The 18,911-nt window shown below is 43.3% G+C and overlaps 1 protein-coding gene across 1 annotated transcript in view; it reads right to left on the bottom strand.

The window, feature by feature from the left end:
- The window catches only part of lamb3 (laminin subunit beta 3), a 50,293-nt gene that overhangs the window by 6,374 nt on the left and 25,008 nt on the right, over positions 1-18,911 (bottom strand). Inside the window, exons 11-20 of the mRNA XM_078242214.1 lie at positions 18,478-18,674; positions 16,263-16,371; positions 13,178-13,547; positions 11,033-11,202; positions 8,215-8,423; positions 5,840-6,028; positions 5,097-5,241; positions 2,730-2,937; positions 1,408-1,549; positions 29-205 (exon numbers count right to left, since the gene is read on the bottom strand). Of these exons, the coding sequence (XP_078098340.1) occupies positions 29-205; positions 1,408-1,549; positions 2,730-2,937; positions 5,097-5,241; positions 5,840-6,028; positions 8,215-8,423; positions 11,033-11,202; positions 13,178-13,547; positions 16,263-16,371; positions 18,478-18,674 (1,916 nt within the window). The remainder of the gene's footprint in view (positions 1-28; positions 206-1,407; positions 1,550-2,729; positions 2,938-5,096; positions 5,242-5,839; positions 6,029-8,214; positions 8,424-11,032; positions 11,203-13,177; positions 13,548-16,262; positions 16,372-18,477; positions 18,675-18,911) is intronic.

The following is an 18,911-nucleotide window of genomic DNA, read 5'->3' as shown; positions in this document are numbered from 1 at the left end:
TTATCTATGTAATTCTATGATTATCTACCTGTTCGGCCCTGTCACCCATGCTTCGTGAATCAAGAGCTCTGGTTTCTAATGTTGTGGCCTTCCTCTGATTAAGATCATTTTGTCCCTGCAGGTTGTTGATTCTATTGCTGAGGTTCCTTAGTCGATCTGTTATTTCCTGCAGATTAGTTTCTGTGTGAGAGAGCTTGTCCTCAATCTGAAAAACAGGTACGATATGAACATGTTATTGTCAAAACCCAAAAACAGAACCACGGACAATTATTATTGCACTGTTCTTTGGATTCCACATTTAGAATACAAGTTCTCTGTAATACCAGCAGACATGGTTCTCATGACAGAATTGCAAGGCTTCCTTGCAAGTTAGGCATGGTGGGAAAAAGTGACTGATCGCCTCTAATTCCGAATTGTCCTATGTTCCCTTACTGTAACACACCAAAAACAAATCTTTGACGTACCTAGACCTTGGTGTACAGGACACAATTTCAAAATTTGCAGAGGATGCAAAACTTAAAAACATTGTGAACTGGGAGGAGGATAGTGCACAAGGACAAAAAAAATAGAAGCAAGGATACAAACGTCCAGAGAATGGAAGATCTGGACTGATTTTTGTTCCACCACAAATAGATGTCAATAAAATAATGATAAATGAACCACATGCTCATGTGTGGTTTGTCAGTAATGTAAATGGTAAAATACTTGGTTTGTGATCAGAATATTTTGGGGTTCAAATTCTGAAGCTAATCGTCAACGAAATTCATCTGCTACAGTCTGCTGAGCTGCACTGGGAAGGGTCAAAAATAAGGTGCTCCGTCACTAAAGTGTAAGGAAAGAAAAATGTTTGCTCAGTTTAATCTCGGTTTGTGTAAACTGAGCATGGAGCAATATCCTACAATCCCTACAGTGCAGAAAGAGGCCATTCGGCTCATTGAGTCTGCACCAACTCTCCAACAGAGTATCTGACCCAGGCCCTATCCCCATAACCTCCATAATCTACACATCTTGGGACACTAAGGGGCAATTTAGCATGGCCAATCCATCTTACCTGCATATATTTGGACTGTGGAAGGAAACTGGAGCACCCGGAGGAAACCTGCGCACACATGGGGAGAACATGCAAACTCCACAAAGACAGTCACCCAAGGCCGGAATTGAGCCTGGCTCCCTGGAGCTGTGAGGCAGCAGTGCTAACCACTATGCCACTATATTGAGGGGAAATGTGGAGACATTTGATAGTCAGACAGTTGGTGTTCACTATCAAGGAAGAACCTGTGTCATGGTGAGGAAGAAAATACCAAAACATTTAATTACATCTATTTTAGGGCTGACATAGTGCAGAAATATTACTGTTATTTTAATTACAGTTGAAGGAGCTTTGAAATTATAACATGCTTCATCTACCTTTGTGTTTTTTGCCTGGATGGTGTCAATAGCCTCTCTGGCATCTTCAATCATGTCATCCACAATCTTGAGGGTTGTATTGGCATCTGCTAGAGCATTCTGTACTTTGTTGATGTTACCCTTCACTCTGCTAGCTCTGTCCCTGGATCACAACAGCAATGGATGAAGAATGAGGACATCTTAATTTGAATGTACCTTTAATCATATATCAAAGATAATAGAAACATAAACTCTTTAAAGAATAGAAAGTGTAGAGAGAGCCCTTTCAGGATTGAAGCTTAACTTTAGGTGTGTTTTTCCAATTTTGATGATGCTGTGCCTTTAAGAAATGTATTTATATCATGCTTCTTCTGAGGGGTATGTTTAAAATTCAGCTCTGGTTTACCAGGTATTGACCTGTCTGCAGTCCAGGCAACTCCATGCTGAGAATGCAGGAGGATAACTGCTCCTAGATAATGGGGTGTTTGTTTTAACCTGAGCTAATGCATTTTTTGCTTATTTTTGGTTTCCCCTGGAGCAGGGCTTTGATTAGGTTGATTGATAAAAGACGGAGTCATGTGAAGGGAAGGAGCTAAGATTACAGAGAAAAAAGAATAGTTTTCTGCTTGATCTTGAATGAAGCAAGAGGTGCTTTTCTCTCTCTCTTTCTGGAGGCTGTTGTTTGAGTGTCAGAAGACAGGTGTCTCCTTGTATCTCTGTCCTGAAGTGTTCAAAGGCTTGAGGACTGGCAGCCCACGTACTAGCATGTAAGCCTGTGTTTTTGCTAACCGGCTTTGAAGAGGTGCTTTAGTCTATGAGGAATATTGCTTAAATTGGAACTAGATATATTAACAGTTAAGAATTGTATCTTGTCATGTTTAACTATTTCAATTGGTAAAAGTTCAGCTAATTCATTCTTTATATTTAAACTGTATTGTTAAAATAAAGTTTGTTTTGATAAAAGCTTCCGAGGGTGTCAATAGAATCACACCTGGAATGAAACACCTTATCCTCACACTCACGTTAAAATAAAAAAAGTAGTTGGAGTCTAGTCTAACTTCATAATATACCTTGGGGTTTATGATCTGATCCCTTACACATTTCCTACCTTATTTCCGATGACTTGCTAGCAAGGGCAGTATATCAAGATGCAATGCAATTTTGAAGATTATTGGTGAATGAATTTATATTGAAATATATGTTATTCCAAAAGAACTGAAATGTTTAAAATCACCTTCATGCAGGAACACATCAATTGGTTCTAGATTTACAGTGGTGAAGCACAAGAGGTTTGTCTCTCTCTCCCAAGCCTGATGATGTTTAAAATGAGATTCACTTAGTACCTGGCTTCATTTGCATCTTCGAGGAGAATCTTCGCCTTGGCAACATCACCCTGTGTATTTGCGAGTATTTCAGTTACATCAGGAATTCCAGCTGCAATGTTTCGTAAACTGGCGATCTTATCTCTGATGGTAACTGCATCAGTGGGAAGTTGGAGTGCGAGAACATGCTCACTAATTCTTTGAATTTCATCTGGATCTGCTTGAGTTGCTGTAAAAATTGAGCGATATGTAAATCGACAATGCTATTATAGCACCTGTTAAAATATCAATCCACCCTGTAAACAACATTAAAGCTTCATGATTTAGAATCACCCACCCTTTGGTCATGGTCAAAGATACAGGTCTTGTTTCCCCATAACTATCTTTTGCTATGAGTTCTTTCACAATCTCACACCACACCGAGTAAAGTAAATCTGAAGTGTATCTTAAGTAAATAAACTCTACAAAGTTGACAACACTGGAACCTCAAAATGGCTGTTGATGACCTCAACTCAATTGTATGATCATAGAGTCATAGAATCCCTGCAGTGCAGAAGAGGCCATTCAACCCATCGAGTCTGCACTGGTTCTCTGAAAGAATATCTTACCCAGGCCTTCTCCCCTGCCCTATCCCTGTAGTGTCATAGAGTCATGAAGGTTTACAGCATGGAAACAGGCCCTTTGGCCCAACTTGTCCATGCCGTCCTTTTATTAAAAAAATCCCGAAACTAATCCCAATTGCCCGCATTTGGCCCATATCCCTCTATACCCATCGTACCCATGTAACTATCTAAATGCTTTTTAAAAGATAAAATTGTACCCGCCTCTACTACTACCTCTGGCAGCTTGTTCCAGACACTCACCACCCTCTGTGTGAAAAAATTGCCCCTCTGGACACTTTTGTATCTCTCCTCTCTCACCTTAAACCTATGCCCTCTAGTTTTAGACTCCCCTACCTTTGGGAAAAGATATTGACTATCTACCTTGTCTATGCCCCTCATTATTTTATAGACCTCTATAAGGTCACCCCTCAGCCTCCTACGCTCCAGAGAAAAAAGTCCCAGTCTATTCAGCCTCTCCTTATAACTCAATCCATCAAGTCTTGGTAGCATCCTAGTAAATATTTTCTGCACTCTTTCTAGTTTAATAATATCCTTTCTATAATAGGGTGACCAGAATTGCACACAGTATTCCAAGTGTGGCCTTACCAATGTCTTTTTCAACTTCAACAAGACGTCCCAACTCCTGTATTCAATGTTCTGACCGATGAAACCAAGCATGCTGATTGCCTTCTTCACCACTCTGTGCACTTGTGACTCCACTTTCAAGGAGCTATGAACATGTACCCCTAGATCTCTTTGTTCTGTAACTTTCCCCAATGCCCTACCATTAACTGAGTAAGTCCTGCCCTGGTTCAATCTACCAAAATGCATTACCTCGCATTTGTCTAAATTAAACTCCATCTGCCATTCATCAGCCCACTGGCCCAATTGATCAAGAAACCCCAAACATTTACTATGGTCAATTCACCTCGTATGTACATCTTTGGACTATGGGAGAAAACAGGGGACCAGGAGGAAACCCACACAGACACGGGGAGAACTTGCAAACTCCACACAGACAGTGACCCAAGGCCAGAATCAAACCTGCATCCTGCAGCTGTGATGCAGCTGTGCTAACCTTTTTTGTATTTCTTTGTCAGTGGAGCTGTTAACTGACAAGAGTGAACAGAAGAATTCACTCAGTGTTGCCCACTAATATCAGTAAAAATATTTTTTATTACGTGTGAGTTCTCGAGTTTCTATTGGCTCAGGTGCAACCTTGGTGGAATGAAAAGGGGAATATGTAACATTCAAGTAGGAATGATCAGCATTACTGATCTTCACTTTTCAAAGTGATATGCTCACATCAATATAGCAGCTATGCAATTGAATGACAGCATGTAGTGATAATGCTGTTTACTCAATCTTACTGTATTGCACCTTGCACTAAAGTCCAAGCTCACAATGTGGCTTTGTTAGTCGAATTCCAATGTTTGCGATAGACAGATCATTCATGAGTTTTAGCATAACTCACTTCCTGATTTGTGACAGTAGAATCAGTTAACAGGTATTGGGTGGGATTCTACGATCTCGTTTGCCCTGTCACTGCTGCCAGCGTGAACGGAGAATTTGGCGCTCAACCAAACCTCCTTTCACTGCAGCGGGACTGGAGAATCCCAGCCTCGGAGAATCCCGGCCGTAGAGTACAAAGGATGAGGTTGCGGAAGAGCACTGCACGCAAATTGTATGCTAGCTCTAGACAGGAACCTGCTTTTATTCCCCTTGTGACACAGTGTAAATCAATCAAAATAAATTAAATCAAGGTTTTGGACAGTTGATCACGTACATGTCAGGAAATCTTTGACTGTGGCAATGAGGGCCTTGATGTCTGCAATGTTTTTTTTCATCTGATCATTGGCTGAGACAATTTGATTTTTCAAACGCAAGGTGTTGCTTTTCATTTGTTGTGCTTTTTGATCTGTATTTTCAAGCTGAAAGTAAGTGAGCGCAGGTTAAAATACAGCACATTCTCCATCACTGAGGCTTTCACAACCAGTATCAATGTTAACACCTTCCCATTAAAAATAGCCAAATATTTATAGGAATATTGATAAATAAAAATTGAAATATTAATAAATAATGAGCCAAATTACATATAACTGCTGCCAAAATTTAATTATTGAAAGTAAAATTTCCAATATTTCAATTGTCCCACAAAAAATTGTAGGGAAAAATTATGGCAATAATTAAACCTACATATAAAGTAAAGTTTATTTATTAGTCACAAGTGAGGATTACATTAACGCTGCAATGAAGTTAGTGTGAAAATCCCCTAGTCGCCACACTCCGGAACCTGTTCGGGTCAATGCACCTAACCAGCACATCTTTCAGACAGTGGGAGGAAACCGGAGAACCCACGCAGACAAGACTCCACACAGACAGTGACCCAAGCCGGGATTTGAACCCTGGTCCCTGGCGCTGTGAGGCAGCAGTGCTAATCACTGTGGTACCGTGCTGCCCACATATAAGAATTCCTGTGCTGTTTCATGTATCACTATAATTTCTGAACATTTTAGGAAATGTTTTTACCCTCTTGGCGAGTTGTGTGATTCTGTTGGAGACATCTGGTATAGAAATACTTCCTCTCTCGGCATCTTCAATAGCTTTCTTGGCCAGATGAAGTGTCCCCTGGCAATTGATACCTTCGCATGTCTCTGGACAAAGATCGCCTGGACACCTTTCTGCAGTGCAAGGTTCCGTCCTAGAGCCACCACAGACCTGGAGACAGATCATAATCGTATTAGTTGAAAATCGTAATATATCTTCATCAAAAATAATCTGCATTAATAAAATTTAAAGCAGGTTTTATGAAGTCCTATAAAAAAAACCTACCAGATTTTCACAGCTCCTGGGTGTGTGAGTACAGTCGAGCTGCAGTACTACAACTGTTAGGAATTACACAGAACCTAAGTGTGAATCTCGGTGAGGTGCAGTGACTTGTGGCAAGGTTCCGCAATGTGCTAATGCACCACTTTGATATTGCACAGGGAGCAAACTCTTGTCACCAATTAAACAATAACGCTGTATTTCAGTAATGGAACTGTTTGATGTTGCACAACCATTTCTCAGGCCAAATGACAAAGTCACATTTACAGCTAATCTCAGGACTGCTCCCTCAGGTAGCAATTGTCTGGACTCCCTTTGAAATTCTAGAAATACAATGGGGAGGCGATAGCCTAATGGTATTATCACTAGATTATTAATCCAAAAACTCAGCTAATGTTTCGGGGATCCAGGTTTGAATCCCTCCATGGCAGATGGTGGAATTTGAATTCAATAAAATAAATTTGGAATTAAAAATCTACTGGTGACCATGAAACCATTGTCGATTGTTGGAAAAACCCAACTGGTTCACTAATGTCCTTTCGGGAAGGAAATCTGCCGTCCTTTCCTGGTCTGGCCTACATGTGACTCCAGAGCCACCGCAATGTGGTCGACTCTCAAATGTCCTCTCAGGGCAACTAGGGATGGGCAATAAATACTGACCAGCCAGCGACATCCCCGTCCCACAAATGAATATAAAATAAAATGGTTTTACACTGCATCACCGCCCTGTTGAAATTGAAGTCTTTGTAAAGAATAAAATACTAATGCCGGAATTTTACCACCTCGCCCGAGGCTCGTAAGATCCCACCCAAGGCCAACAGAGAATGCCATTCTGCGAGCCTCACCCGCCCCGATTCCGGCATAAATCGCAGATCAACCCAAATGTAATCAGGGATGAAGACAGAGAAGGCCTTCTGTGATGTTATAATTTTGCTGAGGCGCAAAATAAGTGGATTATATAAGAGGAAAATTATATTTAAATACACATTGGCTGGGAATTTCCACTCCTGTTTTTCGGGTGTGCTCTGTGACGGGGGCGGAAAATCTTTCGGGAGGTTGAAATCGCGTTTCAGGTCGATATAAAAATATGATGCGATTGACTCCTCTCCCTGTGAGTGACATAGCACACTTCTTGATGTTCACCATCAGGAATAACGTTTGAATCCATTATGATCTCACTATCAGGCTTCTACGCCTGAAGCGTTCCATCCCCCTGCACCACCCTGTAAGAAAATCCATTCACGGTCTGTATGAAGGCAGAACAATGTGAAACCTGACTGCTCTCCCAGAGCGTGCATCTGGCGAGCAGACTTCCCGGGGAGCTCAGATGAGTGCATCACTCGGGGGATGGGGGGGGTGGTCACTGCCAGGAGGCAGTGCTGATGGCGGGGAGGGAGGGGATGCATGGGGTGGGTGGGGTGGCGGGGGGGGGTGGTTCCTGGTGAATGATTGTGCATTGGGCAGCCTTTGAAAATGGCGCCCCGATGTTGGAGGGACTAAGTTGCTGATGGGATGGGCTCTGATTGCCAGCGTTACATCATGGGACCTGTCCCTATATGTTATTGAGACTCAGTGTTGAATGATGCGACAGAATACTTGGGTGGGACTTTACAACCTTGCTTGGGCAAGATTGTAAAATCCTGCCTGAGGCCAACTGAGATTTCCGTTCTGGGCACCTCACCCACCCCAGAATCGGGTGGGCGAGGGGGTAGAGTTTTCGCCATATGTTGCCATTGCTACCAAAGGCTTCAGTCCTGCTTTTGCTGCCTGTTATCGGTCTTTGCCAATGCCCAGGGAAATTTTGCCCAGAGTGAATTGTTGGTTAGCAGAGTTGAAATGTAAATGTCCAAGGATCCTTAAACTCAGATGGAAAAAGGAAACCTACACCTTGCAAATGCTATGACATGTCTTAATTTGTCAACTTTTTTCCAGACTTAGTTGTTTCAATTCACTTATAACAATCAGAGAGGTCATAAGTGAATACGAACGGACAATCCCACATCCACCATGGCTACAAATTCTGCCCACGATCACAAGTCTTTTCTTGTGCTAATTCACATGCCCCATTGTTAACTTACTTTGTTGATGAGAGGGTTTACATTGGGAGACTTCAGACCATTCTTCAGCTTCTCCAGTTTATTCCTGTTATCTGTGTTTACATGTTTAATAAGTTGAGTTGCAGTTAACCGAGCTTCTCTAGATTTAAGAATGACGGGTTCCACGGCAACAATCCTGTCCTTTGCTTTTCCAGACCGTTGATATGATGACAGAATGCTGTTGAAAGTACCTGGAGGAAACATAAACCATCGGTCACTCTGATCTGAATACATTGTGTACGGGAGAGTTCAGGAGACAACTTAACATGTTCAGATAGATTTTGTACAATTATTAACCGATCCTCTTCGTTTTGTAAGTTACCTTCTCTGGCATTCCTATAGGCTTCCTATCCACACGATCCCGCAGGGATTCTGGGCAAGCACCATATTCCCTAATATTGGTCAATATTGTTCAAATGGTGGCACAGTGGTTAGCACTGCTGCCTCACAGCACCAGGGACCCGGGTTCAATTCCGGCCTCTGGTCACTGTCTGTGTGGAGTTTGCACGTCCTCCCCCTGTCGGCGTGGCTTTCCTCCGGGTGCTCCGGTTTCCTCCCACAGTCCAAAGATGTACGGGTTAGGTTGATTGGCCATGCTAAATGTCAGGGGGATTAGTAGGGTATACATGTGGGTTATAGGAATAGGGCCTGGGTGGGATTGTGGTCGGTGCAGACTCGATGGACCTCCTTCTGCACTGTAGGGATTCAATGATTCTATGTTCATCTAAAGAGTTGGGAGGCAGCGAGATCGAGATGCAGGAAGAATCTCCTCCAATTTTCCCTCACTTTAGTGAAAGCCTCCTCCTGCTGCCCTGGCTCAGACTCAAAGCTCCTGTTAGGAGTCATAGAGTCAGAGGGCGGGATTTTTGGCCTTGCTCGTCCCGAAAGCGGAAAATCCCTCCTGAGGTCAACAGACCATTCCATGGTCCGCCACTCGCCCACTTCGATTCCCGTGGGAGGCGGAATGGTAAAATTCTGGCCATAGAGATATGCAGCACGAAAACAGGCCCTTTGGCCCAACTCATCCATGACGACCAGGTTTCCTAAACTGAACTAGTCCCATTTGCCTGTGTTTGGCCCATATTCCTTTAAACTTTTCTCATCCATGTACCTGTCCAAATGTCTATTATATATTGTAATTGTACCCGTCTCTACCACCCCCTCTGACAGCTCATTCCAATAAGCACCACCTTCTGTGTAAAAAAGTTGCCCCTCAGGTCCCTTTTAAATCTTTCCTGTCTCATCTTAGTTTTGGACTCCCCTACCCTGGGGGAAAAGACCTTGACTGTTCACCTTATCGATGCCCCTCATGATTTTATAAACCTCTAAAAGGTCACCCCTCATCCTCCAATGCTCCAGGGAAAAATATCCCAGCATTTGCAGCCTCTCCTTATAATTCAAACCTTCTCTGACCCACTGGCACATCATAGCAATATCCAGTCCCACAAGATGCAATACCTTTAAAAATATCCCTATTTTCCAAAGCTGCAACTTCAGGTTTCAGTGTGATTTCAGGTGTGCCTGTTATTCTCTGATATTTACCATGTACCTTAAAAGTTTAAAGTTTATTTATTGTCACAAGTAGGCATACATTAACACTGCAATGAAGTTATAGTGAAGATCTCGTAGTCGCCACACTCTGAAGCCTGAAGGGAGAATTTAGCATGGCCAATGCACCTAAACAGCATGTCTTTTGGACTGCGGGAGGAAACCAGAACAGCTGAAGGAAACCCATGGAGACACGGGGAGAACGTACAGACTCCGCACAGACCCAAGCCGGGAATCGAACCCAGGTCCCTGGCGCTGTGAGGCAGCAGTGTTACTGTCAAAGTGAGTTTTGATTGTGAAAGTTTACCAGCTGTTTCAGTCTGAGTGTGTGGATCTCACAGCCCAACTCCCAATACTGTCCTCATTTAACATCCGCACACGTGCACCTTCTCCTGGGACTTAACAGACAGTGAGCGTTCTGCAGCAGAAAAACTGGCTGATTTACTGTTACCTTCTTAGCCAGCAACAGTTGATTGAGATTAGCTAACTCAGCACAAACGTGGATCAACCTGGAACCTTCCGGGTCCCTATGAATCAACCCCTTCTTCTAATCTAAACCTTGCCTTGTATTCATGATGCACTCTGACCTTCCCATTTCTGGCTCTAAATGATCTGTCCTCAGCAAAGACCTCAGCTTCACCCCCTTAATACCCCCACCTCAATGAGTTTTGAACTGAGGACAACTTTGAGTTCTTCTTCAATCCTCTTTGCCTCCCCACTCACTTCTTTGGCCATTGTTCTTCCTTCACCTGGGCCTCTCCCTCTGGCCACTTACCCTCTTTAAATCTTTTAATTGAGAACTGCTGAAGTGACATTCTGCACTCTCTTGTTTCCTTCTCTATGAACGGTATGCTTTGTCTGTATAGCGCGCAAGAAACAATACTTTTCACTGCATGCTAATACATGTGACAACAATAAATCAAATCAAGTCAAATTAAAAATAAATCAAATCTCAAGTTCTCTCTCCTCCCTTCAATCACTCTAACCTGATACTCTCCTACCCTCCTGGTCTGTTCCACACTGTTGTTAACCATCAAAGTTACAACACCATCTAAAATGACACAAAAACAGAAAATGCTGGAGAAATTCAGCGGGCCTGATAGCATCTGTGGAGAGAGAATAGAAGCCAATGTTTCGAGTCAGGATGACCCTTTGCCAGAGCAGATTTAAAATGATACTTCAGTCTGAAGCTATCTGCACACATGTCGAAAATCAGATCATTTACTGCAGCAGAATGCCAGCGTGGATTCACCTTGTGTGCCCTGTGAGCCTTCATTGATGAATATCTCCATCTTTTCCTTTGTGCTCTGCAGTTGACTGTTGATGTTTTCGATATTATTGTCCAAGACATCCATTTCATTGCTCAGGTGATAACTTTGATCCACAATATTGGAATCAGGTTTGATCCGATCAGCTTCCATCCTGCGTCCAAATATAAACAAACAGGTTGAGGAATAAAGTCCTGGTTTTACTGTGACGCCGAAGCGTAGGGAATGGTGAAACCCGGATTCTACAGAACCCTGACAAGTATTATTATGGAATTCTCATATTTGTACTTTTGGCTCCGCGGGTCTGATCCAGCTCCTGGAATTTCACCCACCCGAGGCTCATTAGATCCCGCCCGAGGCCAGCGGAGAATGCCGCTCTGCGAGCCTCACCCGCTCCTATTTTAGGGTGGGCGAGATGGTAAAATTCCGGCTAGCAAGTCAGAGCCTGAACATTTTGACTTAAATCAGACTGATCATTTCATAGGTCAAAGCTTGATGCTGAGTCAAAAGCGGGAATCAGTCTAGATTCAGATGTTTCATTCGGCATTGCAAAAGGTGGAGGCCCTTTGGCCCATTGAGCCTGCTCTGCCATTCAATGAGATCATTTACCTCAGAGCCACTTCCTTGCACTATCTTGATGTCATTAGTCTCCAGAAACCCATTGATTTCGAACATGCTTGATGATTGAGCTCCCACATCCCATTGGAGTAGAGAATTCCAAAGATTCGCCACCCTCTGAGTGAAGAAATTCCCCTTCTCATTTTAAATGGCTGGTCCCTTATTCTGAGACTATGTGCCCTGGTTTTAGAGTCAGCAGCCAGGGGAAACATCCTATCCACACCCACCCTGTCACACCCCGTGAGAATTTTGGAAGTAAAGGCTTGTCGCCTTTCCACTGCACTTTAAACAAAGTCACGGTTAGGAAAGTGGATCCGCACAGCAACGCAATCTTAAAAGCAACTTCAAATATCAGTGAAATGCGTTATTAAATCACTAAATGTCTTGGGTATTGCTGAAAAAAAGAGACGTACGCTGGAATTCTACCTCCCCGCCTGCCACAGAAATCGGAGCAGGTGAGAAGCGGACAATGGGAAGGTCTGTTGACCTCAGGTGGGATTTTCTGGTCTCAAGTCGAGCAAAGCCATAAAATCCCACCCATACTATCCAAGAGTTCACTGATTAGGACAGCACTGTCTCTTTACAGCAACACTACATTTCTGTACCATTAGCAACTGTACACATATTTCTACTACAGACATAGTTACAACATGATCCTGGGGATACATATCTCCAGAGTAAGTTCATTATTTTTGTGCATCTTCCCACTCATAAATCTTATAATTTATTTATACTACATTAAAAATGAATTTATATCACCCCTTTTGTAACTCCAGCGTTTCGTGGTTAATGAAGTACTTCTAAAATGTGATCACTGCTTTCATGTAGAATAATAGAATCCCTACAGTGCAGAAGGAGGCCATTCAGCCCATCAAGCCTGCACCGACAACAATCCCAGCCAGGCCCTATCTCTGTAACCCCACGTATTCACCCTGCTAATTCCCCTGACTCTAAGGGGCAATTTAGCATGGCCAATCAACCTAACCCGCACATCTTTGGAGTGTGGGAGGAAACGGGAGCACCCGGAGATGCACAGACACGGGGAGGACGTGCAGACACCACACAGAAACACACCTGAGGCCAGAATTGAACCTGGAGCCAGCAGCAGTGCTAACCAATGTGCCACCGTGTTGCTCCTTTATCAAACAGCAATAGGGAATCTTTTACACACATCTGAGAGGCAGGGAGGGCCTCGCTTTAATGCTGCCTCTGAAAAATAGCACCTCTGACAGTGCAGCAGTCCCTCAGCACTGCACTGAAGTGTCAGCCTAGGTTATTTGCTCAAGGAGCGGAGCTTGAGTTCAGGACGTGGTCCGTTAATTCAGGCACTGAGAAAAGGATGAGAGTGAGTGATCAGTCCCTGTCAGGTAGAGGGTTGTTTACACCGAAGTGCCCCCAAAGAATAGAGTAATAAGGTGAAAACCAAAATCCTGCACTGAAAAGAAGGTAAATCTGCAGAAGTACAGAGTGACAAATAAATTAACATTTGATCAATAATTCATCCATCCTACCTGAGTTGCTTGTAGTTGTTGTACACCTCTGTGACTGTGCTGTCTGTCACGGCTGGGTTGTCAATTATTGCCTGTACCTGTTTCAGTTTATTATCGAGGGTACCAATCTCAGAATCGTAATGATTTCCCACTTGAGCTGGCAGCTTTATGTTCACCAGGGCTTTGTGTCGAATATTTAAGGTGCGTAGTTGGTTATCCACAATCTGGAAACATGGGTGACACTGTTTGCAGTTCGGAAAATCGGCGCAGTAACCACGGACCCGCTGGCACTCGTTACAACGCCGCCCCGTAAAGCTTGCGCGGCACAGGCATTGCCCAGTACTCTTGTCACATCGGCCGGTCTCGCTACCACTCTGGTCGCAATCACATCCTATCAAGACAGCAAGTTTCAAAGAGGATTGATTCTTGACATTCAATTATGCTACATCCATGTTAACACACAATCGTAACATCATCAAGACCAGATCAACATGGTGGAGGGGGGGTTGGGGGGAGGGGGGGGGTGCGCAAACCTGATTTAATTTCCAACTGTGGTGGCACGGTGGCACAGTGGTTAGCAGTGCTGCCTCACAACACCAGGGACCCGGGTTCAATTCCGGCCTTGGGTCACTGTCTGTGTGGAGTTTGCATATTCTCCCTGTTTTTTCTCTGGCTGCTCCGGTTTCCTCCCACACTCCAAAGATGTGTGCGTTAGGTTGATTGGCTATGCTAAATTGATCCTAGTGTCAAGGGGATTAGCAGGGTAAATATGTGGGGTTACGGGAATAGGGGCTGGGTGGGATTATGGTCGGTGCAGACTCAATGGGCCGAATGGTCTCATTCTGCTCTGCAGGGATTCTATTCTATGACTTACATTTGCAAATTTTCCCCCTTTGTTTCCATCTATTTTGGGGCCTTCAGGAGTGGGAAATGGGACAGGTAGTTGTCCCAACACCCCCCCTGGGCTCTGCTACTACTTCTGAAACATTCTGTTAGCCGTATGACCAAGATTCAATAATGTTACGAAATGCATTAGACGTATTCTGTCAGCAACCTACAATGTGAATACACGTACCGATATTTGGAGGATGCATTTAAATGATTGTTTAATGGCATATTTGTTGTTTGGGCGAAGCTATTCTGTTTAGTATTGCTATAGAGACAGCAAGGGATTTAAAAATTAAAGGGTTGGGTGAAAAAGAGACATATTAGAGGGTGTAATGAGAAAACAGGAGATTGGAAGGAGTCTTGATGATTTGTGTGAAAAATAACACCAATACAGATTTGATGGGCTAGGGGTTCCTGCTTCTGCGCCTGCCAGGTAGTTATCTACTCATTCACGGTAATGAGGGGAATAATGGATGATAGAATTTTACCAATGATTCCTATTAATCTGAGGATTCAAGTTTGAACTGCAGCTCTTAATCTAGACCCCTAGATGGAGCTCCTGTGCAGGCAAAGACAAACCATCAGGGAATGATTTCCAATGTTGCAGCCCAGACGTGTTTGTGCCTACTAGTCTCACAACACCAGCTTAAAGTCCAACAGGTTTATTTGGTAGCAAAAGCCACTAGCTTTCGGAGCACTCGCTGGAGTCTTGATGATTTGTGTGAAAACCAGAATTAAAAGATTTAGAATAGTGAACTGGAATGACAGAATACAAATATAACACAACGCAAGAGAGAAATCTGAACGGGCTGAGTGACCAGCTGAGAACATAGGCCTAACCTTTATGACTTCAAATCTTAAATGTTGCACTTACCTTCTACATGACAGAACATGATGAGGGAGTGGGGTATGTTAAATTATCCAGAGAGTGAGGGGTGCAGGGGATGGTGGGTATGGTATATGTGTTCATCATTGGCGGAATCCTTCCATTTGATCACCATTTTGGCAGTGATCTCCCTGTCTCTGCCTGATGTTTGCTTCTCTCCAAACTGTAGGATTCTGTTTCAATCTCTCAGCACCTTCCGTCTATACTTGCCTTGGCTAGTCACAAGCTCTCTGTGTCTCATTAATTTCTTTTAATGTTTCATATTAATATCACCTCAGACATTTAGCTATCTCCTGTTTCCCTTTTAAACACCTAACAGTTTGTTCTCTACTTACTTCCAGTCCTGTTTGTGTGTGCACATATGTTTATGTGTGTATATATATGTTTATGCATGTGTATATGTTTATGTGTACATATATATTTATGCATATGTATATGTTAATGTGTGCATATGTGTTAATGTTCACATACATGTTTTGGGTGCATGCATGGCTATGCGTGCATATATAGTTATGTGTGCATATATGTTTGTGTGCATATGTGTTTATGTTCACATGTGCATATCTCTTTATGTGTGCATATATATTTATGTATGCATACCTGGATCTGCATCTGAAGTGTTGTAATGTTGTAACCTGCAAAGTTATGGACCAGGTGCTGGAAACTGGGACTAAAATGATCGGCTAGTTGCTTTTTTTATCTTTCTTTGGCCAGTGCAGACATGACGGACTGAATGGCCTCTCCCTGTGTCGTAACTTTTCTTTGGTTCTATGGTCTATGCGCTCTGTATAGTTCAATACAGAGGGTAGGTATAGACCATAGAACCATGGGTCAAATATTGAGAAATGGATGGAGATCATAGGCCGAGGTACTTGATTTGATTAATCTATAACACTCCAGTGTTCACCATTGAGGCTCCATAACAGCTTTTCCTGTTACATTGTGTTAGATAAAGTGAGAAGGACCTGTTTCAAAAATCTACAGGAATTCAGAAGGATCTTTTAAAGTTTTTTTACTAGTCACAAGTAGGCTTACATTAACACTGCAAATGAAGTTACTGTGAAATTTCCCTAGTCGCCACATTCTGGCACCTGTTCGGGTCAATGCACCTAACCAACACGTCTTACGGACTGTGGAAAGATACCAGAAGCAACCCACACAGACACAGGGACCCAAGCTGGGAATCGAACCCAGGTACCTGGAGCTGTGAGGTAGCAGTGCTAACCACTGTGCCACCGTGCCAGGACAGGACAGTTAGACGAAAAGATCTGAAGATGTTTCAGTCAGGGAAAATATATTTGTTTTTAATGAAAAAAGGCTTGCGATACTTACGTACACATTCTGTACCCAAATTGTAATAGTTGTCTGGACATTCTTGTAAATTTGCACTGTCGCATGTTCTTCCACTATTCGTTGTCCTGCAAGGACACTGTCCTGTGACCTGGTCAGGACAAGGTAGTAACATATCAGTATTCTGTTACATCTAGCTTGGGTGAAAAGACCTCAAAACATGCACTTTCTTGGTCTAAAGGCATACTGTAGGCATTGTGTGCAGGATGGCACTGAACATATCAGCAAGATGTCATCAGAGATCATCCAAGATAAAGCTGCTCTCAATCCCAAGAATAAAACTGTACATTTCAACCAACATTGTCAGGGCACAAGCCCATGGATGTCAACTAAAGATCTCAGATTGTGTTAGGTAAGGTTCCTGTTAATGGGATGTTAAAGGTGCTATGTAAATGCCAGTTGCTGTTGGTGCTTAATTGAGTCGCACTTGCATAGTATATTGCATATCCTACATGCTCTAAAAACTGGGATACAAATTATAGAAACATAGAAATTAGAAGTAGGAGTAGGCCGTTCAACCCTTGGAGCCTGCTCTGCCATTCATTTTGATCATGGCTGATCATCGAATTCAATATCCTGATCCCGCCTTCCCCCCATATCCCTTGATCCCTTTAGCTCCAAGAGCTATATCTAATGTCTTCTTGAATTCGCACAATATTTTGGCCTTAACTATTTTCTATGGTAGTAAATTCCACAGATTCCACCACTCTCTGGGTGAAGAAATTTCTCCTCACCTCAGTCCTAAATGGTTTACCCCTTATCCTCAAACTATGATCCCTAGTTCTGGACTATCTCATCATCAGGAACATTCTTTCTGAATTATATCAGAGTATGAATAATCTGTTTAGTGAATCATATATCAAAACATATTTTAGGGAAATATATTGGTGTAAATTACATTTCATAGCTTTACACCTATACCAATTGCATATACCCCTTTGACGCAGTGGGTAGCATCCCTGTCTCTGAGCCAGAAGTTCTATGTTCAAATCCCAGCCCAGGACTTGATGGTCAAGGAAGGTGCGTTCATAACGTGGACACAGGATGAGTATCAAAATCCTTCCAATGCACGCCAGTGTCAGGCAGTAAGGGTGGGAGAGACTCCTGGACACCATGCTTGATGTGGAGTGGCACCCCTCCAGCTGTAAGCCTCTAGCGACAGACTAGTAACCTGTTCCAGGAAAAATCTCGCTATGGGAACAGCTGAAAGTCTGCCTTGTGTGGGAAGACAAGCAGCTTCAATGTTCAATGCCCTATGAAACCTTGGACTTAAGTTCGTGACTCGCTTTCCTCTGCCTGAAAATATAGCAAGAGTTTTAACAACACCAGGTTAAAGTCCAACAGGTTTATTTGGTAGCAAATACCATTAGCTTTCGGAGCGCTGCTCCTTCGTCAGATGGAGTGGAAATGTGCTCTCAAACAGGGCACAGAGACACAAAATCAAGTTACAGAATACTGATTAGAATGCGAATCCCTACAACCAACCAGACCTTAAAGGTACAGACAATGTGGGTGGAGGGAGCATTAAGCACAGGTTAAAGAGATGTGTATTGTCTCCAGACAGGATAGCCCGCAAGTCCAGGAGGCAAGCTGTGGGGGTTACTGATAATGTGACATAAATCCAACATCCCGGTTTAGGCAGTAAGGGTGGGAGAGACTCCTGGACACCATGCTTGATGTGGCACTCCTCCAGCTGTAAACCTCTGGCGACAGACTAGTAACCTGTTCCAGGAAAAATCTCGCTATGGGAACAGCTGAAAGTCTGCCTTGTGTTCAGTATTCTGTAACTTGATTTTGTGTCTCTGTGCCCTGTTTGAGAGCACATTTCCACTCCATCTGACGAAGGAGCAGGGCTCCAAGAGCTAATGGTATTTGCTACCAAATAAACCTGTTGGACTTTAACCTGGTGTTGTTAAAACTCTTACTGTGTTCACCCCAGTCCAACGCCGGCATCTCCACATCATGAAAATATAGCACCAGCCAAATCTGTAACTCCTTGCAAAAAGAAAATTTCAGAAAGTCGTTTCTGTTTCAGCGCAATCCCACACTCAGCTGGCCTTGCAGAGACACCCACGTCGTGTGAACAAATAATAAAAAAATCCAGAAAATTAATTAACAACAGGAATGAGACAGAATGCTGCTGAATTTAAACATGGTTTTAGTTGGAATAGTTAGTAGCATTTTCAGTGATGCGTACCGCGTCACAGCGCTGGCTGTAAGAGTTTCTGGAATCACAGCTACAAGGCTCACAGCCAATTCCTCTTCTCAAGTTCCAGTAGCCCTCGGCGCATCTGTCACAGTTTGAACCGATCACATTTGGTAGGCAATTACACTGGCCGGTGGTGGGATTACAGCTGCCACTATGTTGGGACCCCAGTCCATTGCATTTGCATTCTGAAAAATAAAGCAAATCCTTACAGTGTTCGCCTGAATATATCCTGTTTTTCCGACTTACGGGCCGGATCTTTCTAACTTGTGCTGGGCATGATGTGTGTGGGGGTGGGGCGGGTGGGGGGCGTTGGAAAATCAGGCAGGGAGGAGGGGAGTCTGATGGTGATACCAAAGCCTGCCTCATTTACATTTTGAACATTATGTTTTGACACCAAGATGGGGATGTCAATTTTGGGGAAT

Source organism: Mustelus asterias, chromosome 25 (genome assembly GCF_964213995.1).
Source record: "Mustelus asterias chromosome 25, sMusAst1.hap1.1, whole genome shotgun sequence".
NCBI classification, from domain to species: Eukaryota; Metazoa; Chordata; class Chondrichthyes; order Carcharhiniformes; family Triakidae; genus Mustelus; species Mustelus asterias.
The sequence above is the reverse complement of the archived record's forward strand: the minus strand, read 5'-3'. Positions and strand labels throughout refer to the sequence as shown.